The 14,862-nt window shown below is 45.5% G+C and overlaps 6 protein-coding genes across 6 annotated transcripts; 4 read left to right on the top strand and 2 right to left on the bottom strand.

Moving 5' to 3' along the window:
* Positions 1–360: 360 nt before the first annotated feature.
* AOL_s00004g459 (uncharacterized protein) lies at positions 361–2,050 on the top strand (the record flags this gene model as incomplete). The annotated part of the gene is made up of 2 exons (XM_011119108.1): positions 361–1,910; positions 1,987–2,050. The coding sequence occupies 2 exons, from the start codon at positions 361–363 to the stop codon at positions 2,048–2,050; spliced, it is 1,614 nt and encodes a 537-aa protein (XP_011117410.1).
* Positions 2,051–3,032: 982 nt separating this feature from the next.
* AOL_s00004g458 (uncharacterized protein) lies at positions 3,033–3,958 on the bottom strand (the record flags this gene model as incomplete). Its single annotated transcript, XM_011119107.1, has 3 exons — positions 3,033–3,244; positions 3,331–3,556; positions 3,650–3,958. 3 exons carry the CDS (start codon positions 3,956–3,958, stop codon positions 3,033–3,035), a joined length of 747 nt encoding a protein of 248 aa, XP_011117409.1.
* Positions 3,959–5,021: 1,063 nt separating this feature from the next.
* On the bottom strand, positions 5,022–6,625 carry AOL_s00004g457 (uncharacterized protein; the record flags this gene model as incomplete). The annotated part of the gene is made up of 4 exons (XM_011119106.1): positions 5,022–5,415; positions 5,472–5,765; positions 5,819–6,438; positions 6,509–6,625. 4 exons carry the CDS (start codon positions 6,623–6,625, stop codon positions 5,022–5,024), a joined length of 1,425 nt encoding a protein of 474 aa, XP_011117408.1.
* Positions 6,626–7,160: 535 nt separating this feature from the next.
* On the top strand, positions 7,161–9,045 carry AOL_s00004g456 (uncharacterized protein; the record flags this gene model as incomplete). Its single annotated transcript, XM_011119105.1, has 8 exons — positions 7,161–7,208; positions 7,279–7,573; positions 7,654–7,786; positions 7,848–7,992; positions 8,062–8,235; positions 8,303–8,750; positions 8,815–8,918; positions 8,983–9,045. 8 exons carry the CDS (start codon positions 7,161–7,163, stop codon positions 9,043–9,045), a joined length of 1,410 nt encoding a protein of 469 aa, XP_011117407.1.
* A 276-nt stretch (positions 9,046–9,321) lies between these two features.
* AOL_s00004g455 (uncharacterized protein) lies at positions 9,322–11,071 on the top strand (the record flags this gene model as incomplete). The annotated part of the gene is made up of 8 exons (XM_011119104.1): positions 9,322–9,460; positions 9,892–9,979; positions 10,061–10,132; positions 10,202–10,235; positions 10,302–10,512; positions 10,578–10,669; positions 10,744–10,905; positions 10,982–11,071. The coding sequence occupies 8 exons, from the start codon at positions 9,322–9,324 to the stop codon at positions 11,069–11,071; spliced, it is 888 nt and encodes a 295-aa protein (XP_011117406.1).
* Positions 11,072–11,715: 644 nt separating this feature from the next.
* On the top strand, positions 11,716–14,725 carry AOL_s00004g454 (uncharacterized protein; the record flags this gene model as incomplete). Its single annotated transcript, XM_011119103.1, has 5 exons — positions 11,716–12,525; positions 12,600–14,000; positions 14,068–14,176; positions 14,237–14,597; positions 14,665–14,725. The coding sequence occupies 5 exons, from the start codon at positions 11,716–11,718 to the stop codon at positions 14,723–14,725; spliced, it is 2,742 nt and encodes a 913-aa protein (XP_011117405.1).
* Positions 14,726–14,862: the final 137 nt, after the last annotated feature.

Genomic DNA, 14,862 nt, shown 5'->3' with positions numbered 1-14,862 from the left:
TGCCACTGTCCTTGCTGGTCTATTTCGAACTTCCGGTGGCCTTGTCCGTTTTCACAACTGTCCTCATCGCCATTGTATACCAACTCTGCGTGTCGAGGTTTAGCCTGTATGTACTATGTTCATGTGAAATTGCCAGCCTCAATGCACTGGTTAACCCCCTTTCGCAAGAATATCAAAGCAAAGCAGCATTCCTGACCTGAAATTCTTTTTTTTGTGGATAGTACCGACGTATACATTTCTATCGGGGTCCTGTGGTGCCTCGTCCCTTCGTTCTTTTCAATCTCTCGCCGTCCAAGCTACAGTCACCGAGTCTAGCTTGTTTCCCACGTGTCCTTCGAGAGAGTCAACCTGCAAACATACATGTCCGCCCGACGACGATCTACCAGCATTAGCCAGAACAACGGTAGCAGCAGTGACTGGAATATCTTTGGCAGAACACACAATCGTACCCGTTCCGTCGCAACAGACGACCCTTTCGAACGCGCCTCGTATCGGAACTCGGTCTTGAGCTCCTCCATGAATCAAACGACCATGAATCAATCGGCGAGGTCGAGATACATAAAAATTGCAGCCGTGCTAAGTTTTGTGCTGCTGGCACTTTACTTCCTATCCGGAAGCTCGAAGTCTGGTGTCAGCAGTGTGATACCTGGCTCTACGTCAACGGCTGACGGATCGAGTACCAAGAAGAATGATCCATCATGCACGAGATACGTGTTGATGATTGATGCGGGGAGCAGTGGGTCGAGAATACACGTATACAGATTCAATACTTGCACAAGCACACCCGAATTGGAGAATGAGGGCTTCAAGATGATCAAGGGCGGTCTCTCGAGCTATAGCAATGACCCAGAAGCCGCTGCACGAAGCTTGGACGAACTCATGGACCTCGCCGTTACAACAGTTCCAGAGAAGTACAAGGCTTGCACACCGGTAGCTGTCAAAGCAACAGCGGGATTGCGATTACTCGGAGCCGAGAAGAGTGACGCTATTTTGGCCGCTGTTAGGAATAGACTTGAAACCAAATATCCTTTCCCAGTCGTTGAAGGCAATGGAGTCGCCGTCATGGACGGTAGCGACGAGGGTGTCTACGCATGGATTACCACAAATTACCTCCTCGGCAAGATCGGTGGCCCCGATAAGTCTCCTACTGCCGCTGTTTTCGATCTCGGCGGTGCCTCTACCCAGATTGTCTTCGAACCCACTTTCCCAATCAAGGGTGGTGGTATGCCCGAAATTCTTGCTCCCGGTGACCACCACTACGATCTGAACTTCGGCGGCCGCTCTTTTGACCTGTACCAACACTCCCATCTCGGATACGGTCTCAATGAAGCTCGCAAGGCAGTCCACAAAGCCGTTCTATCCGCCAAATTCGGTGACAGCCCTATCGATAACTCCAAGCCCATCCTCAACCCTTGTATCGCCCCAGGAATGTGGCGAGAAGTCGAAATTGATGGTATCAAAGTCAACATGACCGGACCACCCCATTCCGCCGCGCCACTCTGCCGTAGCTTTGCAGAATCCATCCTCCATAAAGATGAAGATTGTAAACTCGCTCCTTGCTCCTTCAATGGTATCCACCAACCTTCCTTGGCGAAGACATTTGCCCGGGAGGATGTTTATATCTTCTCATACTTTTATGATCGAACACAGCCCCTTGGTATGCCTAGCAGCTTTACGCTCGAGGAGTTGAGGGATCTAGCCGCGAAGGTTTGCGAAGGTGAGAGTGGGTGGACAATGTTTTCGGCTGTTAAGGGTGCACTTGAGGAGTTGAGGGATAGACCAGAGCATTGTCTTGATTTGAACTTCCAGTTGGCATTGTTGCACACTGGTTATGAGATGCCATTGCATAGAGAGGTGAAGATTGCAAAGAAGATTAAGGGTAATGAGCTAGGGTGGTGTCTAGGAGCTAGGTATGATATTCCTCTGAACCTTTCTTTTTCTTTTCTCCCCCTCTATTTCAGCAGCATACTAACTTGTTAACTGTAGTCTACCACTATTGGCTAAGAATTCTGGATGGAAATGCAGAATCCGCGAAGTCGGCCAGCACTAATTTAGATGATGAGGAGTTGTATAAAATATACCGTGTAATGCCGTTGTCTCATATGTCTTCTTTGGCGAATGATGACATAGATATATTATATTCCTTTATAAAATTTTCTTTGAATTTGTTCGTTTCTTTCTCTTGACGCGCTCTGGAAACGACGTTGATGACTTTTTTTTTATCAGAGATCCTTCGTAATGTCGAATATTTTTGTAATAGGGTAGATTCTATGATGGCGGGATTGGTTATACATGGGGATTTGGAGGAATACTTTATCGTCATCAATGGAACTTTCGGTGGGTATATATAGGCAGTTTGATTTCAATTGATCAAATGAACCCTCTCCGTCCTCTTCAATGGCAATAGAATATCTTATCGAACTGAATATTCGGATGCTTAGTGTGACCATGGGTCTAGCTAGACAAATATACAGCGAGACAAAAGTTATATATATACCTAAATAGGTACCTACTTGAGCATATAAGACGTATTCATATCTACTGGCAGCTAAACCCGCCCTCAATTGATCAAAGTTAAAGAAGCTATCTTGATAACAATGTACAAGTAAACGGATGGTATAAAAAGAAACAAAGGATGGGTGGGAACATGTTAGCAAGGGAGAATGCCAGAGTGAACGCTTAAGGTCGCTTTTTTTTTTTTGGCTGAAAGCCTAACTTGACTGGTCAACCGTATATGCAATTTAAAGCGCCGAAAGGGAAACAGCAATCCCGATCCTGATACCCCAGCTCCATATACTATGAAGACAGCTGTGATACCAGAATCAAATTGCAGGATAAAAAGTTAAGCATTTACACCCTCGAAATGACTGGTTCCATGAATAAAAAGGGTAATGAAATAAAAGAAAGAAAAACCTGGGTAACAAAACCTAATGAGAAAGGAAAAAAAAAGACTCGACAGTATACCGAAACGCTCGGAGCTATGCACCACTAACCTCCTCCCTTGCACATCAAAGTCTTCTCCAAGAAATGTTTTACTTGCTATCTAAAGCTTTGTAGCCCTTGTGTTCACTATGCTTCTTGTAGTAGTAATTCTGTGGAACGGGTTTCAATTCCGGCGTCAGGCTATCCAAAACCTTCGCGAGGATAGCGTCGATAGACTTTTGATTCGATCCGTCACGGTTCCAGATCAAGATCAAATGCGAGTTGAAACGGACAGACATGGAAACGCCGCAGATGTCATCACCTTCAAAATCCAGCCATTAGCTTATTTTCTTTCATAGGGGAGGAGGCTAGATTGATTGATTAGCCAGGGAACTGGGGAATAAATACCTTTTTCAACGACTTCCTGTAACTGCTCGCCAATAGCCACCAACAAGATAGACTTCCAGAACTCCAAGGATGTATTGCTAGTTTTCGATATCCTAAACGTCCACGCACCGCCCTTGTTGTTCCTCGGGTCTTCCCAGATCGGTTTAACATTCTTCTTGAATAGCAAGAACGAATCGCGCAGTTTGAGGGATTCCCAGTCAGTGTTGTTGTAGACTTGCCAAAAGTCCTATATGCACATCCACCACTTTCAATTAGCATATCCATAATCCTCAACCTAGAACCCATACAATACTAAAAAAATCATGGATTTAACACATACCTGAATTGTGCTGATATTCGCTAACTCCTTCAGTTGCGAAGCATACTGATCCCCACCAGAAGCCCCGGAGCCCGTCTCAGCTTGATATTTATCATGCCAAAAGGTCCACTCATGTCGTAAAGGCAACGGCCGTAGCTTCTTCAGCATAGTATGCTTGAGTTCAGCACGGTTGCCCATGCGTTCTATGACAGGGGCGTCATTGGTGGGGGATGTGGATGTCGGGGACGAGTTTTCGGGTGATGGTGGGGCCGGTGAAGTGGATTTGGAGCCCGTGGTGACCTGAAGGGCGGGAACGGAGGCGGTTGCCATTTTTACTGGGGTTTATTGTGGAGAGGGGTGATTAAGAGCTATGATTCTAGGAATCAGGAGGAGGTTGTATATTAATTATTGGAAATTCGAGGTTATGGATAACTCGGATTTCCAGGAAGAAGCACGAAATGTAGTTGGGTGGTATTATATAAGGCACTCCTGTGCTGATGCGCTGAGGTTCAATGGTACTGAAGCTAAAGAAGGTAAATGGACGGGGATGGCGTCAATTCAACACTGGAGAACCCGTGGTCACAAGGGATTGAAGTAGTGGAATGTTCCGATGGAGAAAGGAGACTATGGTCAAAAGGAGAATGATGAAGAGAGGTCGACTGTACTTGTCTTCTTAAGTAGTCTATCTACATTTGGGGAGAAGCTAAGGAGTTCAGGAGAAAAAGATACATGGCTGTCCCCCAAGCATCGGTGGGTCCTGTTCGTTAAATCGAAGAGCATGGCTACCCGAGCTTTTCTGCTACTGCTACCCTGCTTTCGTCAAGTTTCAGGTTCGTTTGGGGAGGCACAAACATGGATTAGCGCCTGCACAGCCAATGGAAGTATGTTTTTGTGAGGGATTGTGAACCCTGGTCGCATTTATGGGTGGATGTTTGAGGTTTGGGCTGCGCGAAAGTACTCGTCATCTATCGTGTTATGAACCATGAATGGACGGATAGTAGGAATTTTTTGAGGCTTGAAGGATCCGGCGAATATCAATATCTTGAGAAATTGCCAATCGTCTAAGCTAGCACCGGGGGAGGATGTGAAATCTCAATCGAGGGGTTGGCAACAGCTGCAGTTGTCGTCCTGTGGTTCGGATTCCCAGTATCAATTGGATTCGAAGTACTCGAAGTAAGATGTTTGAAACGGCTTGTTGCTTACTTGGTAAGCAGGGCCACAGACGTCCGGCCTAAAATTCCCCTTTGCATGCTGTACGACCCGAGCTGCAAGGTCCGAACCCGCTACTCCAGGCCAGGTACAACATCTATATAGATGATCCGGTCCATACAAACACGTTTAACACGAGGCTGCGCCGTGTCAAGGTAGCATCTAACCCACAGCTGTCCCGCCCTCACGCGATTCCCATTGGCCTTGGTGTCCAATCTGCCTCCACTCTACGAAATCTTGCCGCCTTGTTACCGTTCATTACAACAGTGGAGGTATCGAGGTTTGCCTTAGCGTTTTCTGCAGCCTCAATTTTCTTGTTTAAGCCCCATTGCTCACGTTGTACTTGCATATTTCGGAGCTTCGTCTTGAAACCTTCGAGTTCCTGATCTAAATCCATGCTCGAATCTTTATCAGTAGCTAAAGCGGCTAATAGATTGGATGTTGGATGTTTGCTGGTGGGATTAGACGCTGGTTTGGGAGTCGCTGTCAATTGCTTCTTTGCCATTGTGCATGCTTGAGAGTATTTGGTTTCGAGTAAAGTAGATTGCCCGATTGCGTACTCTGCCAGCCGCAGACACCTAATTATATGAATGAGCATAGTCCCTAGCCCGTAAAAGAATAGTGTAAAACTTACCAAAGGTTCCGTGATAATATGCATCGAGAAACAACGTCATCAAGTAGACTAGCGCTGTCAGCAGCTAGTTTTCCTTTAAGAACAAGTCCGATCAAGAATTCCAGCCATTGGTATGTGTATTCACTCTCGGACTCCGCAAATTCGTCCTTGTTCTCGTCTTTTGTATCCTCAACTTCCTGCATGGCTTCGAGGAAGGTATTGAATAAGCCAGATGTGAATTCTTCAACCCGAAGATCAAGTTCCTGTATCAGTGGCCTCCAACTCTCTGTCGTCTTGTAGATTGACATCATGGACCTAGATTTCCTGTCAGACCAAGAACCAGAATTCGAAAAGTAAGGATACCCCACCTAGTATCGTCCGTGACCAGCAAATGTTCGTGCACAAGTATTTCCAGCAGAATATCCATACCCGCCGATTTCTTGAATATAACTTCAAGCTCTGAACATATATTCGTCTCACCCCTCTCTTCTTTTCTTTTCGAAGCCTCTCGGTATCGCCCTTGCGCGCTCTTCTTCAAGGCCTCCCATCTTTCGAGTAAACCCTGTACTCTAGACACCCTCTCTTGATCAACAACCTCCCCTCCTTTCCCCACAGCCTCAGCATCAACGACACCCCCAACCTCTTCCACCTTCTCCCAATAATTCGCCCAAAGCCAATCTAAGCCTCTTGCACATGTTGTCCTCAACACACCCAGTGGTGGAAGCGCCTCATGTGTTGCCGCATGCCTAACATCCACAAATGACGCCGGTAACCCCAATTCCTGAGCTAGACTATACATGGATACTGCAAAATGTGACTTTTGCGCCGGGTCTAACAGACCATTTACAAAGCGACAGATAGCGGTCGAGTAGGACATTCGGATCAGAAGTTCTGATTGGTTAGGAGTATCGTTCAGCAGGCATTCTGTCAAATGGGAGGTAGATTCTATGGCGTGGGGAAGACGGCCGCGAGACGACCAGGCTCTGATCTATCATGTCGCCAAAGTTAGCATCTACTGATATTAAATTATTGATAGCTGGATTGGAGCGTGAACATACAACTTCAAGAGCCTGCGGTCTGCCATCGTAATCGGCATTTTGGTCGTAGAGCAATGATTTTAGATGTTTGAGGTCATCGATAGACGACCAGACGGTCAGTCGAGGTGGTTGCAGCATTTATCGCAGGATGAATTGCATAGTGGAAAGAATCAGAAAGAGTGGCCCTCCAAGCGACAGAAATTTGGTGTTTTTTGAAGATGGCCGCCCGGGATCATTGTAGTTCCCTGTTCTGGTCCCGGTGTGTGGAATTTACATGGATTCCCCGGGAGCCAAGCCGATACCGGGGGAATGCAACACCAACACGGGAGTGGATGACAGACGTCACGACTATATTAGTTGTATATTACACTAGTACTGGACTTACTCCTCTTGGTGGTCATTACGGCTAAGTCATCGCGAGTATTCGAGCCCTCCAGTGCATGAATCTGGAGTCGCAGTTGGATCTGTATACCAGCTATCAAGGTATCTCTCGGCCCACAACGCTGCGGCGGTCCTGGCTGCGCCTAGCTACAGGCCCCACTGAATGCAAGAGTTCGGATGTATATGGAACAGACCTATTCCTTCTCTCATAGTTAATTTACAATTGAGCCTTTCGGCTACTATAAGTATCGACAACTAGCAACATAATCATTGACATCGACAAACACTTGCAATGGCTAAATCCAGCGACGACGATAGCGACGATGTCGGCACCCTCGACGTAAGTGACATCATGCATCATGTCATACAAACTAAGTTCCAAATACTAAACTAACGTTCTATTTATCAAGGCAAATGCTCGCTCGCACTCTCTCGAAGTTCTCTTCGACCCAGCAATCCAAGTCACTAAGAGACGAAAGTCCAGTATGGTTGCTTCACACCATATTACCACCAGTTCGTGCTTCGTGCACGAAATGCTAGAGGCGCAGAAGCTGGGTAATATTGCTCATGCGCAGAAATTGGTTGACCCTGTGGCGGCTCATTGCGTGGATGGATTTGTGGGTGAGCGAGCCATAGAAGAAGGAGCGTCGAGAATTCTCACGAAAAAGCAATTGTCGGACATGGCGTTTGGTGTTAGGGAGTTAAGTAAACACCTTGGTAATGATTGCGCTCTTAGTTCCACTAAAGCTTTGGAAAGGTGGAGTTTGACTAATTGATCGATATAGGGAGTTTGAAAATGAAGCTTCCAAAGAAGAATTTGAGGGTTGTGGTGGTGGCAAAGACACAGGATAAACAGAACATTGTGCATCACAAGGAGTTATTAGAATGGCTCTTGACTGAATTCAATGATTTTATAATGTAAGGGGATATTCTTACGACCCCAAAAGCCGAAAGGGTTTACTGATCAGTATCATACTAGATATATCGAAGATATACTCGAAGATAACCCAATTATCGATATCAAGGGTCTAGTTGCGAAATCGGCGACATTTGGCGACCGAATACACTACTGGACGCCAGATTACTGCACCAAACACCCACATCTTTTCGACCTTGTTATTTCTGTGCGTATTTATGTTATATCGATATCTCTGATGCGAGTTATATATAAACTAACTGCACAATACGTCTAGCTTGGAGGAGACGGCACAGTTTTGTACACTAGCTGGCTATTCCAGAAAATCGTGCCACCAGTCATCTCGTTCTCTCTTGGGTCACTCGGGTTTCTAACGAAGTTTGATTTTGGGAAATTCAAGACAATACTACGAGACGCCTACCACGTTGGCATAACCATAAGCCTAAGAATGGTCGGTCAACTCCATTACACCTAGGCCTATCACATCTACGTCAATGAAAACTGATAAAAGGAAATAGAGATTTGAATGCACAGTCATGCGCGCAAACCACAAAGACTCCAGCCGCGACATATGCCACGAAATCTGCGAGCGCGAAGATGAAGAACCAACCCACAAGCCGGAAAGGTCTTTTTCTGTTCTAAACGAACTAGTAGTTGATCGCGGCCCTAACGCTACTCTTTCATCAACTGAATTATTTGGTGATGATGAGCATTTAACATCCGTACAGGCGGATGGTATATGCATTGCGACGCCCACTGGATCTACGGCTTATTCATTAGCTGCCGGTGGAAGTTTAAGCCATCCGGATAATCCAGTGATGTTGGTCAGTCCGATTTGTGCGCATTCATTGAGTTTCAGACCGATTATCTTGCCGGATTCGATGGTTATCAGAGTGGCCGTACCTTATGATGCTAGGACAACAGCATGGGCTAGCTTCGATGGGAAGGAACGGGTTGAATTACATCGTATGTGACCTTTGATATTATTGTGGATTAAGGTGTATTTTTTAGAGGCTAACAATACCTGTAGAGGGCGATTATGTTACGATTGCAGCCTCAAGGTTTCCATTTGCATTTATTCAGTCGAAGCCGCATCAGGGAGACTGGTTCGATAGTTTGAGTAGGACTCTTCAAGTAAGTTGCTTCTTTATGCTACATGGTCATGAGTTTAAGATCAGATGGCTGACCTCTATGACAGTGGAACTCGCGAACTGCCAGACAAAAGGCATTTGATACCGACAATCCTCAACCAAAGAATTAACTTAATAAAGATGGTAATCTTTAATTCATTATGCCCTCGACCCCGCCTTCTGATATTGATATCGTTAAGGCCCCACACGCCATGATAACGGTAAAGAGAGCATTAGCTCGAGACCGCTATCATCCTTAATTTTAAACACATTTCCCCGCGAAATAATGGCTCCAGTGGTAGCTCCATAGCATTCCTAATTAGTGCATACGCTGCCCTGTACTTATTCCCCAATTGTATTTTAAATTTATAAACCCAAACTGTAGTGTGTTGTCATATAAATTCAACATGACGTCGGCAGACAGAGACGATTTGGTACAAGCTCTGCCCAGTAAACGCTCCAATTACAAACCCACCATTTGCAAATTACCCCAACTTTTCGGCGCTGCCGTCTCGTTACCCGGTCGTTGTGTCCCACCCGAAGCCCGTACATGATATTAAGTAGTAAACGTTTAATCCACCAATTGTCGATTACAAAGAAACTCTCCACTTGAACTTGAATTTGACTCCGACTTCCATTTCCATTAATTTCTCCACCATATGAATTTCGCACTTAGAACAATACGAGCTACGACCGCGTCTCCGCTCCGAAGGGTTACAACTATCGTAAGTTTATTTATTATCATCTTTGGGGTCGTGATAGTACGGTTTGACAACTATACGACGCAATCCAAAGCGGGCGGCGTAATATCCCACTGCGGCCATTCTGATAGCCTCGTAACCAATCCCTGCTCTAACGTTAACATCTAGAATATCCAACGACGAACAATGCAGATTCAATCAATTCCTATGTGTTGGTTACCTTCAGAGTACCTATAATACGACGAAGAATATATAAACTAATCCGTGGGCTGATAGGGACGGGGAGTCATGATAACTACGCTTATGTAGTTATTGATGATAAGACTAAGGACGCTATGATCGTTGATCCGGCCAATCCACCCGAGTTAGTACTAAACATTGCATGGATAAGTATTTCAATTTCTGTTAAGATATTGTACTAATAAGTCTGTGTCTTCCAACAAAGGGTCCTCCCGGTTCTTAAAGAGCTGATTGACAGCGGGAAGATCAATTTCAAGGGCATTATCAATACCCACCAGTATGTTCACCATTTACGATTTAGTATAGAAACCTGATACATCGATATCTGACCGATATTATTCCAAAGTCACCGTGATCATGCTGGTGGTAATGCAGAAACAGTAAGGAATCAATTACTTGTTATTACTATGTTTATATCAAATAAGTATACGGGCTAATGTCACTAGCTAAAACAATACCCCCACACACCTATCATCGGTGGTAAAGATTGCGACCAAGTCACCACAACGCCTAAGCACAATGAAACTTTCAAAATTGGTGAAGGTATCAATGTTCGGGCAATTCACACACCCTGTCATACTCAAGATAGTATTTGTTACTTCTTGGAAGATGGAGAAGAGAAGGTCGTCTTTACAGGCGATACACTGTTTATTGCTGGTAAGGCTTCATAAACCGAGTTGGTATCACTTGTTAGTCCGTGCCTAATGTATATGCGGGTATAGGATGTGGAAGATTCTTTGAAGGAACAGCAGAGGAAATGCATGAGGCCTTGAACAATAGGTTGGGGAAGTTGCCGGAAGACACACGGGTTTATGTGAGTGTTCTATACCTTTGATATATTGAATCTCTGTTTATTACCCGGATATGAAAACTGACACTAAACTCTAGCCTGGCCATGAATACACCAAATCTAATATTAAGTTTGGGAAGTCGGTTCTTGACACACCAGCCGTTCGTGACCTCGTCCAGTTTTGCGAGGAGAATGAAGAAACCCAAGGCAAATTTACAATTGGAGATGAGCTGAAGCATAATGTTTTCATGAGAATCGAGGTATGAACGATATACAGAACACCCCAGAATGGTTTGAATTGGATTATATACCTAATATAACTGTCAAAATCCGTAGGACCCGGAAATCCAGAAGGCGACAGGGGAGACAGACCCACTAAAGGTTATGCAAAAACTGCGGGATATGAAGAATAACTTCAGAGGCTAGATCCGACTAATTTATATACAATCTTGCGATCCTATAATTCGGTCAAGTGTGTTGTCGCTGTTGGAAGGCGACTTCGTGTCGGCTTAAATTCAATACAAATGCCGCTGATGATAAATGGATGGATGAAGCTGCCTATCTCCGCTGTTTAATGCCGAATGATAATGACAGTGACAGTGACAGCGATGTAATAGTTAAATTTAGTCTGATCAGTATGATAATCTATTTGTTGGGGTTGATTAGGTGAATATACATGGCCCAACGTAACGTAACCTCATGGCCGGCGCATGTCATAGCATAGCAGAGCCAGCAAAGTCGGCGAACGCGGGGCCTTCCTAATTAATATCTACTCCCCAGTTGCAACCTTACATAATTATTACAACTGCTGGTTACAATAATATTTACTCTTCCCTGATAAACTTCAAGCTTCAATTTAAAGACTTCACCAACTTGCAACTTCTGTTGATCCGAATTCAAACCCAAATTCAAATGCACAAAATTACAATTCCTAGACCGCTCGCTCGATTGGCTGCAGAATAATCACAGCCTTTGTCCACCAAACCAAGCCCGACGTCTCACTTTAGCTACCGAACCCCGAACTATCCGGGTCCGACTGTACTGTACTTACCTACATAAGTACTGACTTGATGACGGATAACAACCATACCGCCGCTCATCAAGCGCAAGCCTCCACATCTCGCAGGCAGCTTTCGAGTTCGGCCGCTACATCTTCGAATTCTCACAAGAAACGAAAGCCGTCTACCGGAAACTCGCCCGGTCCTAGCAACAGACACCACAAGTCGTCTTTAGGTGCAGGTGGTGTAGGTACCAGCAACGGTAACCGCGTTTCTTCCTCTGTTGCTGATAAACCATTCCAAAACCCTGCCAAACGCCTTAAATCCGGAGACTCACCAGGCCTCTCTGTTTCCCCGCCGCCTTCTGGCGCGCCGCAAATCAACGACATGTGGGCGAGCTCGCCGCCTCAACCGTCCCATGCCACTAACAACGTCACTGCGACCACCACCACAAACAAAAATGCAATCGACCTAACTACTTCACCTCCACCTCCACCGAAACCAATGTACGCCCAGCCCTCTGCCTTACCGCCCAAAAATGGAACCAGGAAGATCTTAGTGAAGAACTTCAAACAGCGTCCAGCTGGCGTACCAGACGAATGGGTGAATAAAACCCTTGATATGCTGGATGGCGCTTTGACAGCCGTGTTTGAAGATAAGGATGATAAAACCCGGGGTACTAGTAGTGAAGAGATCTATCAGGGTTGTCAAAGTCTTTGTCGGGCTGGTAAGGCATCGTTGATTCATGAGAGGCTTGTGGCGAGGTGTAGGGACCATGTGGCCGGCCCGTTGAGGGAGGGGATCAGCAGTCGAGCGGTGGGAACGGATGAAGAACTAGTCAAGATCATAGAGGGTGTATGGAAGAGATGGCAGGAAAGGCTGGTAGGTTTTTCTCTCTATGATATCAGGCTGGTGGGCAGGAATTATTATACTAATTGATTATCGGACCTTGGTAGAGGGTTATCCAAATACTGTTCTTTTACCTAAATCAAGCTTATCTGTACCCCGCACCGGATCGAGAGCAGATATGGGACATGGGACTGCAGCTATTCAGCACGCATATCATCACAGATACGAAGTTTCGGGGGCGGTTCCTAGGTGGAGTCTTCAAGTTATACGAGAACGATCGAAAGGGAGAAGCCGACCTCGACAACAGCAATCTCCTAATGGCTAGCATTAGAATCTTGTCAAACCTTGGCTTGTATTCGTCGCTATTCGAACCTCGTTTTATCGACGTATCAGAAGGATACTACCGGCTGCTTGCTGAAGAAGAGGCTGATGCTGACGATGTGGCACGATATGCTCGACAATGCTCATCACAGATACAAAAGGAGATCGAAAGGGTTGAGAAATACAACTTGGAGACTACGACAAAGAGAGACCTAATCAATATCATTGAGAAAGAAATGATCAAGTACCATTTGCCCGACCTAACTGACGGGGCCGGAATCAGGTCCTTGTTCGCGAGCAATGACGTCGAATCCCTCGCCGTTATCTACTCTGTTATCAACAGGGTAGAAGATGCCGGATCGAAAATCAAGCCTATTTGGTCTAAATACATCAAAGAGAAAGGATCCGCAATCGTGACAGATTCTGAAAGCACGGACATGGTGCCGGCGCTTCTCTCCTTGAAAAACAACTTAGAGGGTATCCTGAAGAACTCATTTACTAAGAATGTGGATCTTGGGCATTCTCTGAGAGAGTCGTTCGAAACTTTTATCAATGAACAGAGGAAGGGAGCAGGTTACAAACAGAACGCGAGACCATCGGAAATGATCGCCAAGTACATGGACTTGCTCCTACGGGAGGGTATCAAAGCCATCTCGCGGAACTCGGCTGCTCCAGAAGAAGACGAACAGATGATGGGGATGGGAGACGAGGATGCTCTGCTGGGGAATCAACTGGATCAAGCTCTCGATTTGTTCAGATTCATTCATGGCAAAGATGTATTTGAGGCCTTCTATAAGAAGGACTTGGCACGAAGGCTGTTGATGCAGAGAAGCGCTAGTGCTGATGCAGAGAAGGCGATGTTGTCGAAATTGAAGACTGAGTGCGGCTCTGGGTTTACGATGAACTTGGAGATCATGTTCAAGGACGTTGATATTTCAAGAGAGAATATGGCTTCGTTCAAGATGACCAAAGCAGCCATGGAGAGGACCGATAGCATGGACCTCCAGGTGACAGTGCTTTCACAAGCTGCATGGCCAACATATCCTGAAACAACGATAACTGTCCCGGAGAGTGTGGCGGATTATATGACTGCGTATCATTCATACTATACAGCTAAGCACAAGGGAAGGAAACTAGTATGGAGAAATGCTCTCGCCCATTGTGTTCTTAAGGCGAACTTTCCAAAGGTATTTATCCCACTATCATCCTTAAATCTGTCTTGTAGAGTACGCTAACGAGCTTGGAAACTTGTAGGGTAGGAAGGAGCTTTCTATGAGTGCTTTCCAAGCAGTGGTCCTCCTATTGTTCGATAACGATAAGAAACCGCTGTCCTATGAAGAGATAAAGTCCGCGACTTCACTTCGTACGTCCCATTTCCTCGGTATTAAAATATAAGCATACCCTACTAACTGATTTTGTCCAGCTGACCCCGAACTAATCCGCACACTTCAATCTCTCGCCTGCGCCCGTGTTCGACCTCTCACTAAACATCCAAAGGGCAAAGACGTCAACCCAACTGACACATTTACCGTAAACCTTGGCTTCAGTGACCAAAAGATCCGTATCAAGATTAACCAGATCCAACTGAAAGAAACAAAAGAAGAGAACACTCAGACACACGAACAAATCGCTCAAGACCGACAGTATGAGACCCAAGCGGCTATCATCCGTATAATGAAGAGTAGGAAGTCAATGGGCCATAACGACCTAATTACCGAGGTTATCAATCAGACAAAGAAGAGAGGCGTCTTGGATATGGCCGATATCAAGAAGAATATCGAGAAGTAAGATTTCAAGTGCCGTTGTTATTGAGGTTGGAGAACTTTGCTAACGGAAATTTTTCGAAAATAGGCTCATTGATAAAGACTATATGGAACGCACTGAGGACAATACCTACGCTTACTGTGCTTAAAGTGTAGCTTGAACCCTAAATGCAGACCATAGAGCATCTACGACAAGATTCTCAGATGACTGTCAGGCGGAACATTAGCTCTTGTTTCCTCTCCTTCTCCTCAAAGCGAATTGGCAGCTGTTTCCTCAAAATCTTAA

The sequence above is a fragment of the Orbilia oligospora genome (assembly GCF_000225545.1).
Source record: "Orbilia oligospora ATCC 24927 unplaced genomic scaffold scaffold00004, whole genome shotgun sequence".
NCBI classification, from domain to species: domain Eukaryota; kingdom Fungi; phylum Ascomycota; class Orbiliomycetes; order Orbiliales; family Orbiliaceae; genus Orbilia; species Orbilia oligospora.
Note: the sequence above shows the minus strand (reverse complement) of the source record. Positions and strands in the feature narration are given on the sequence as shown.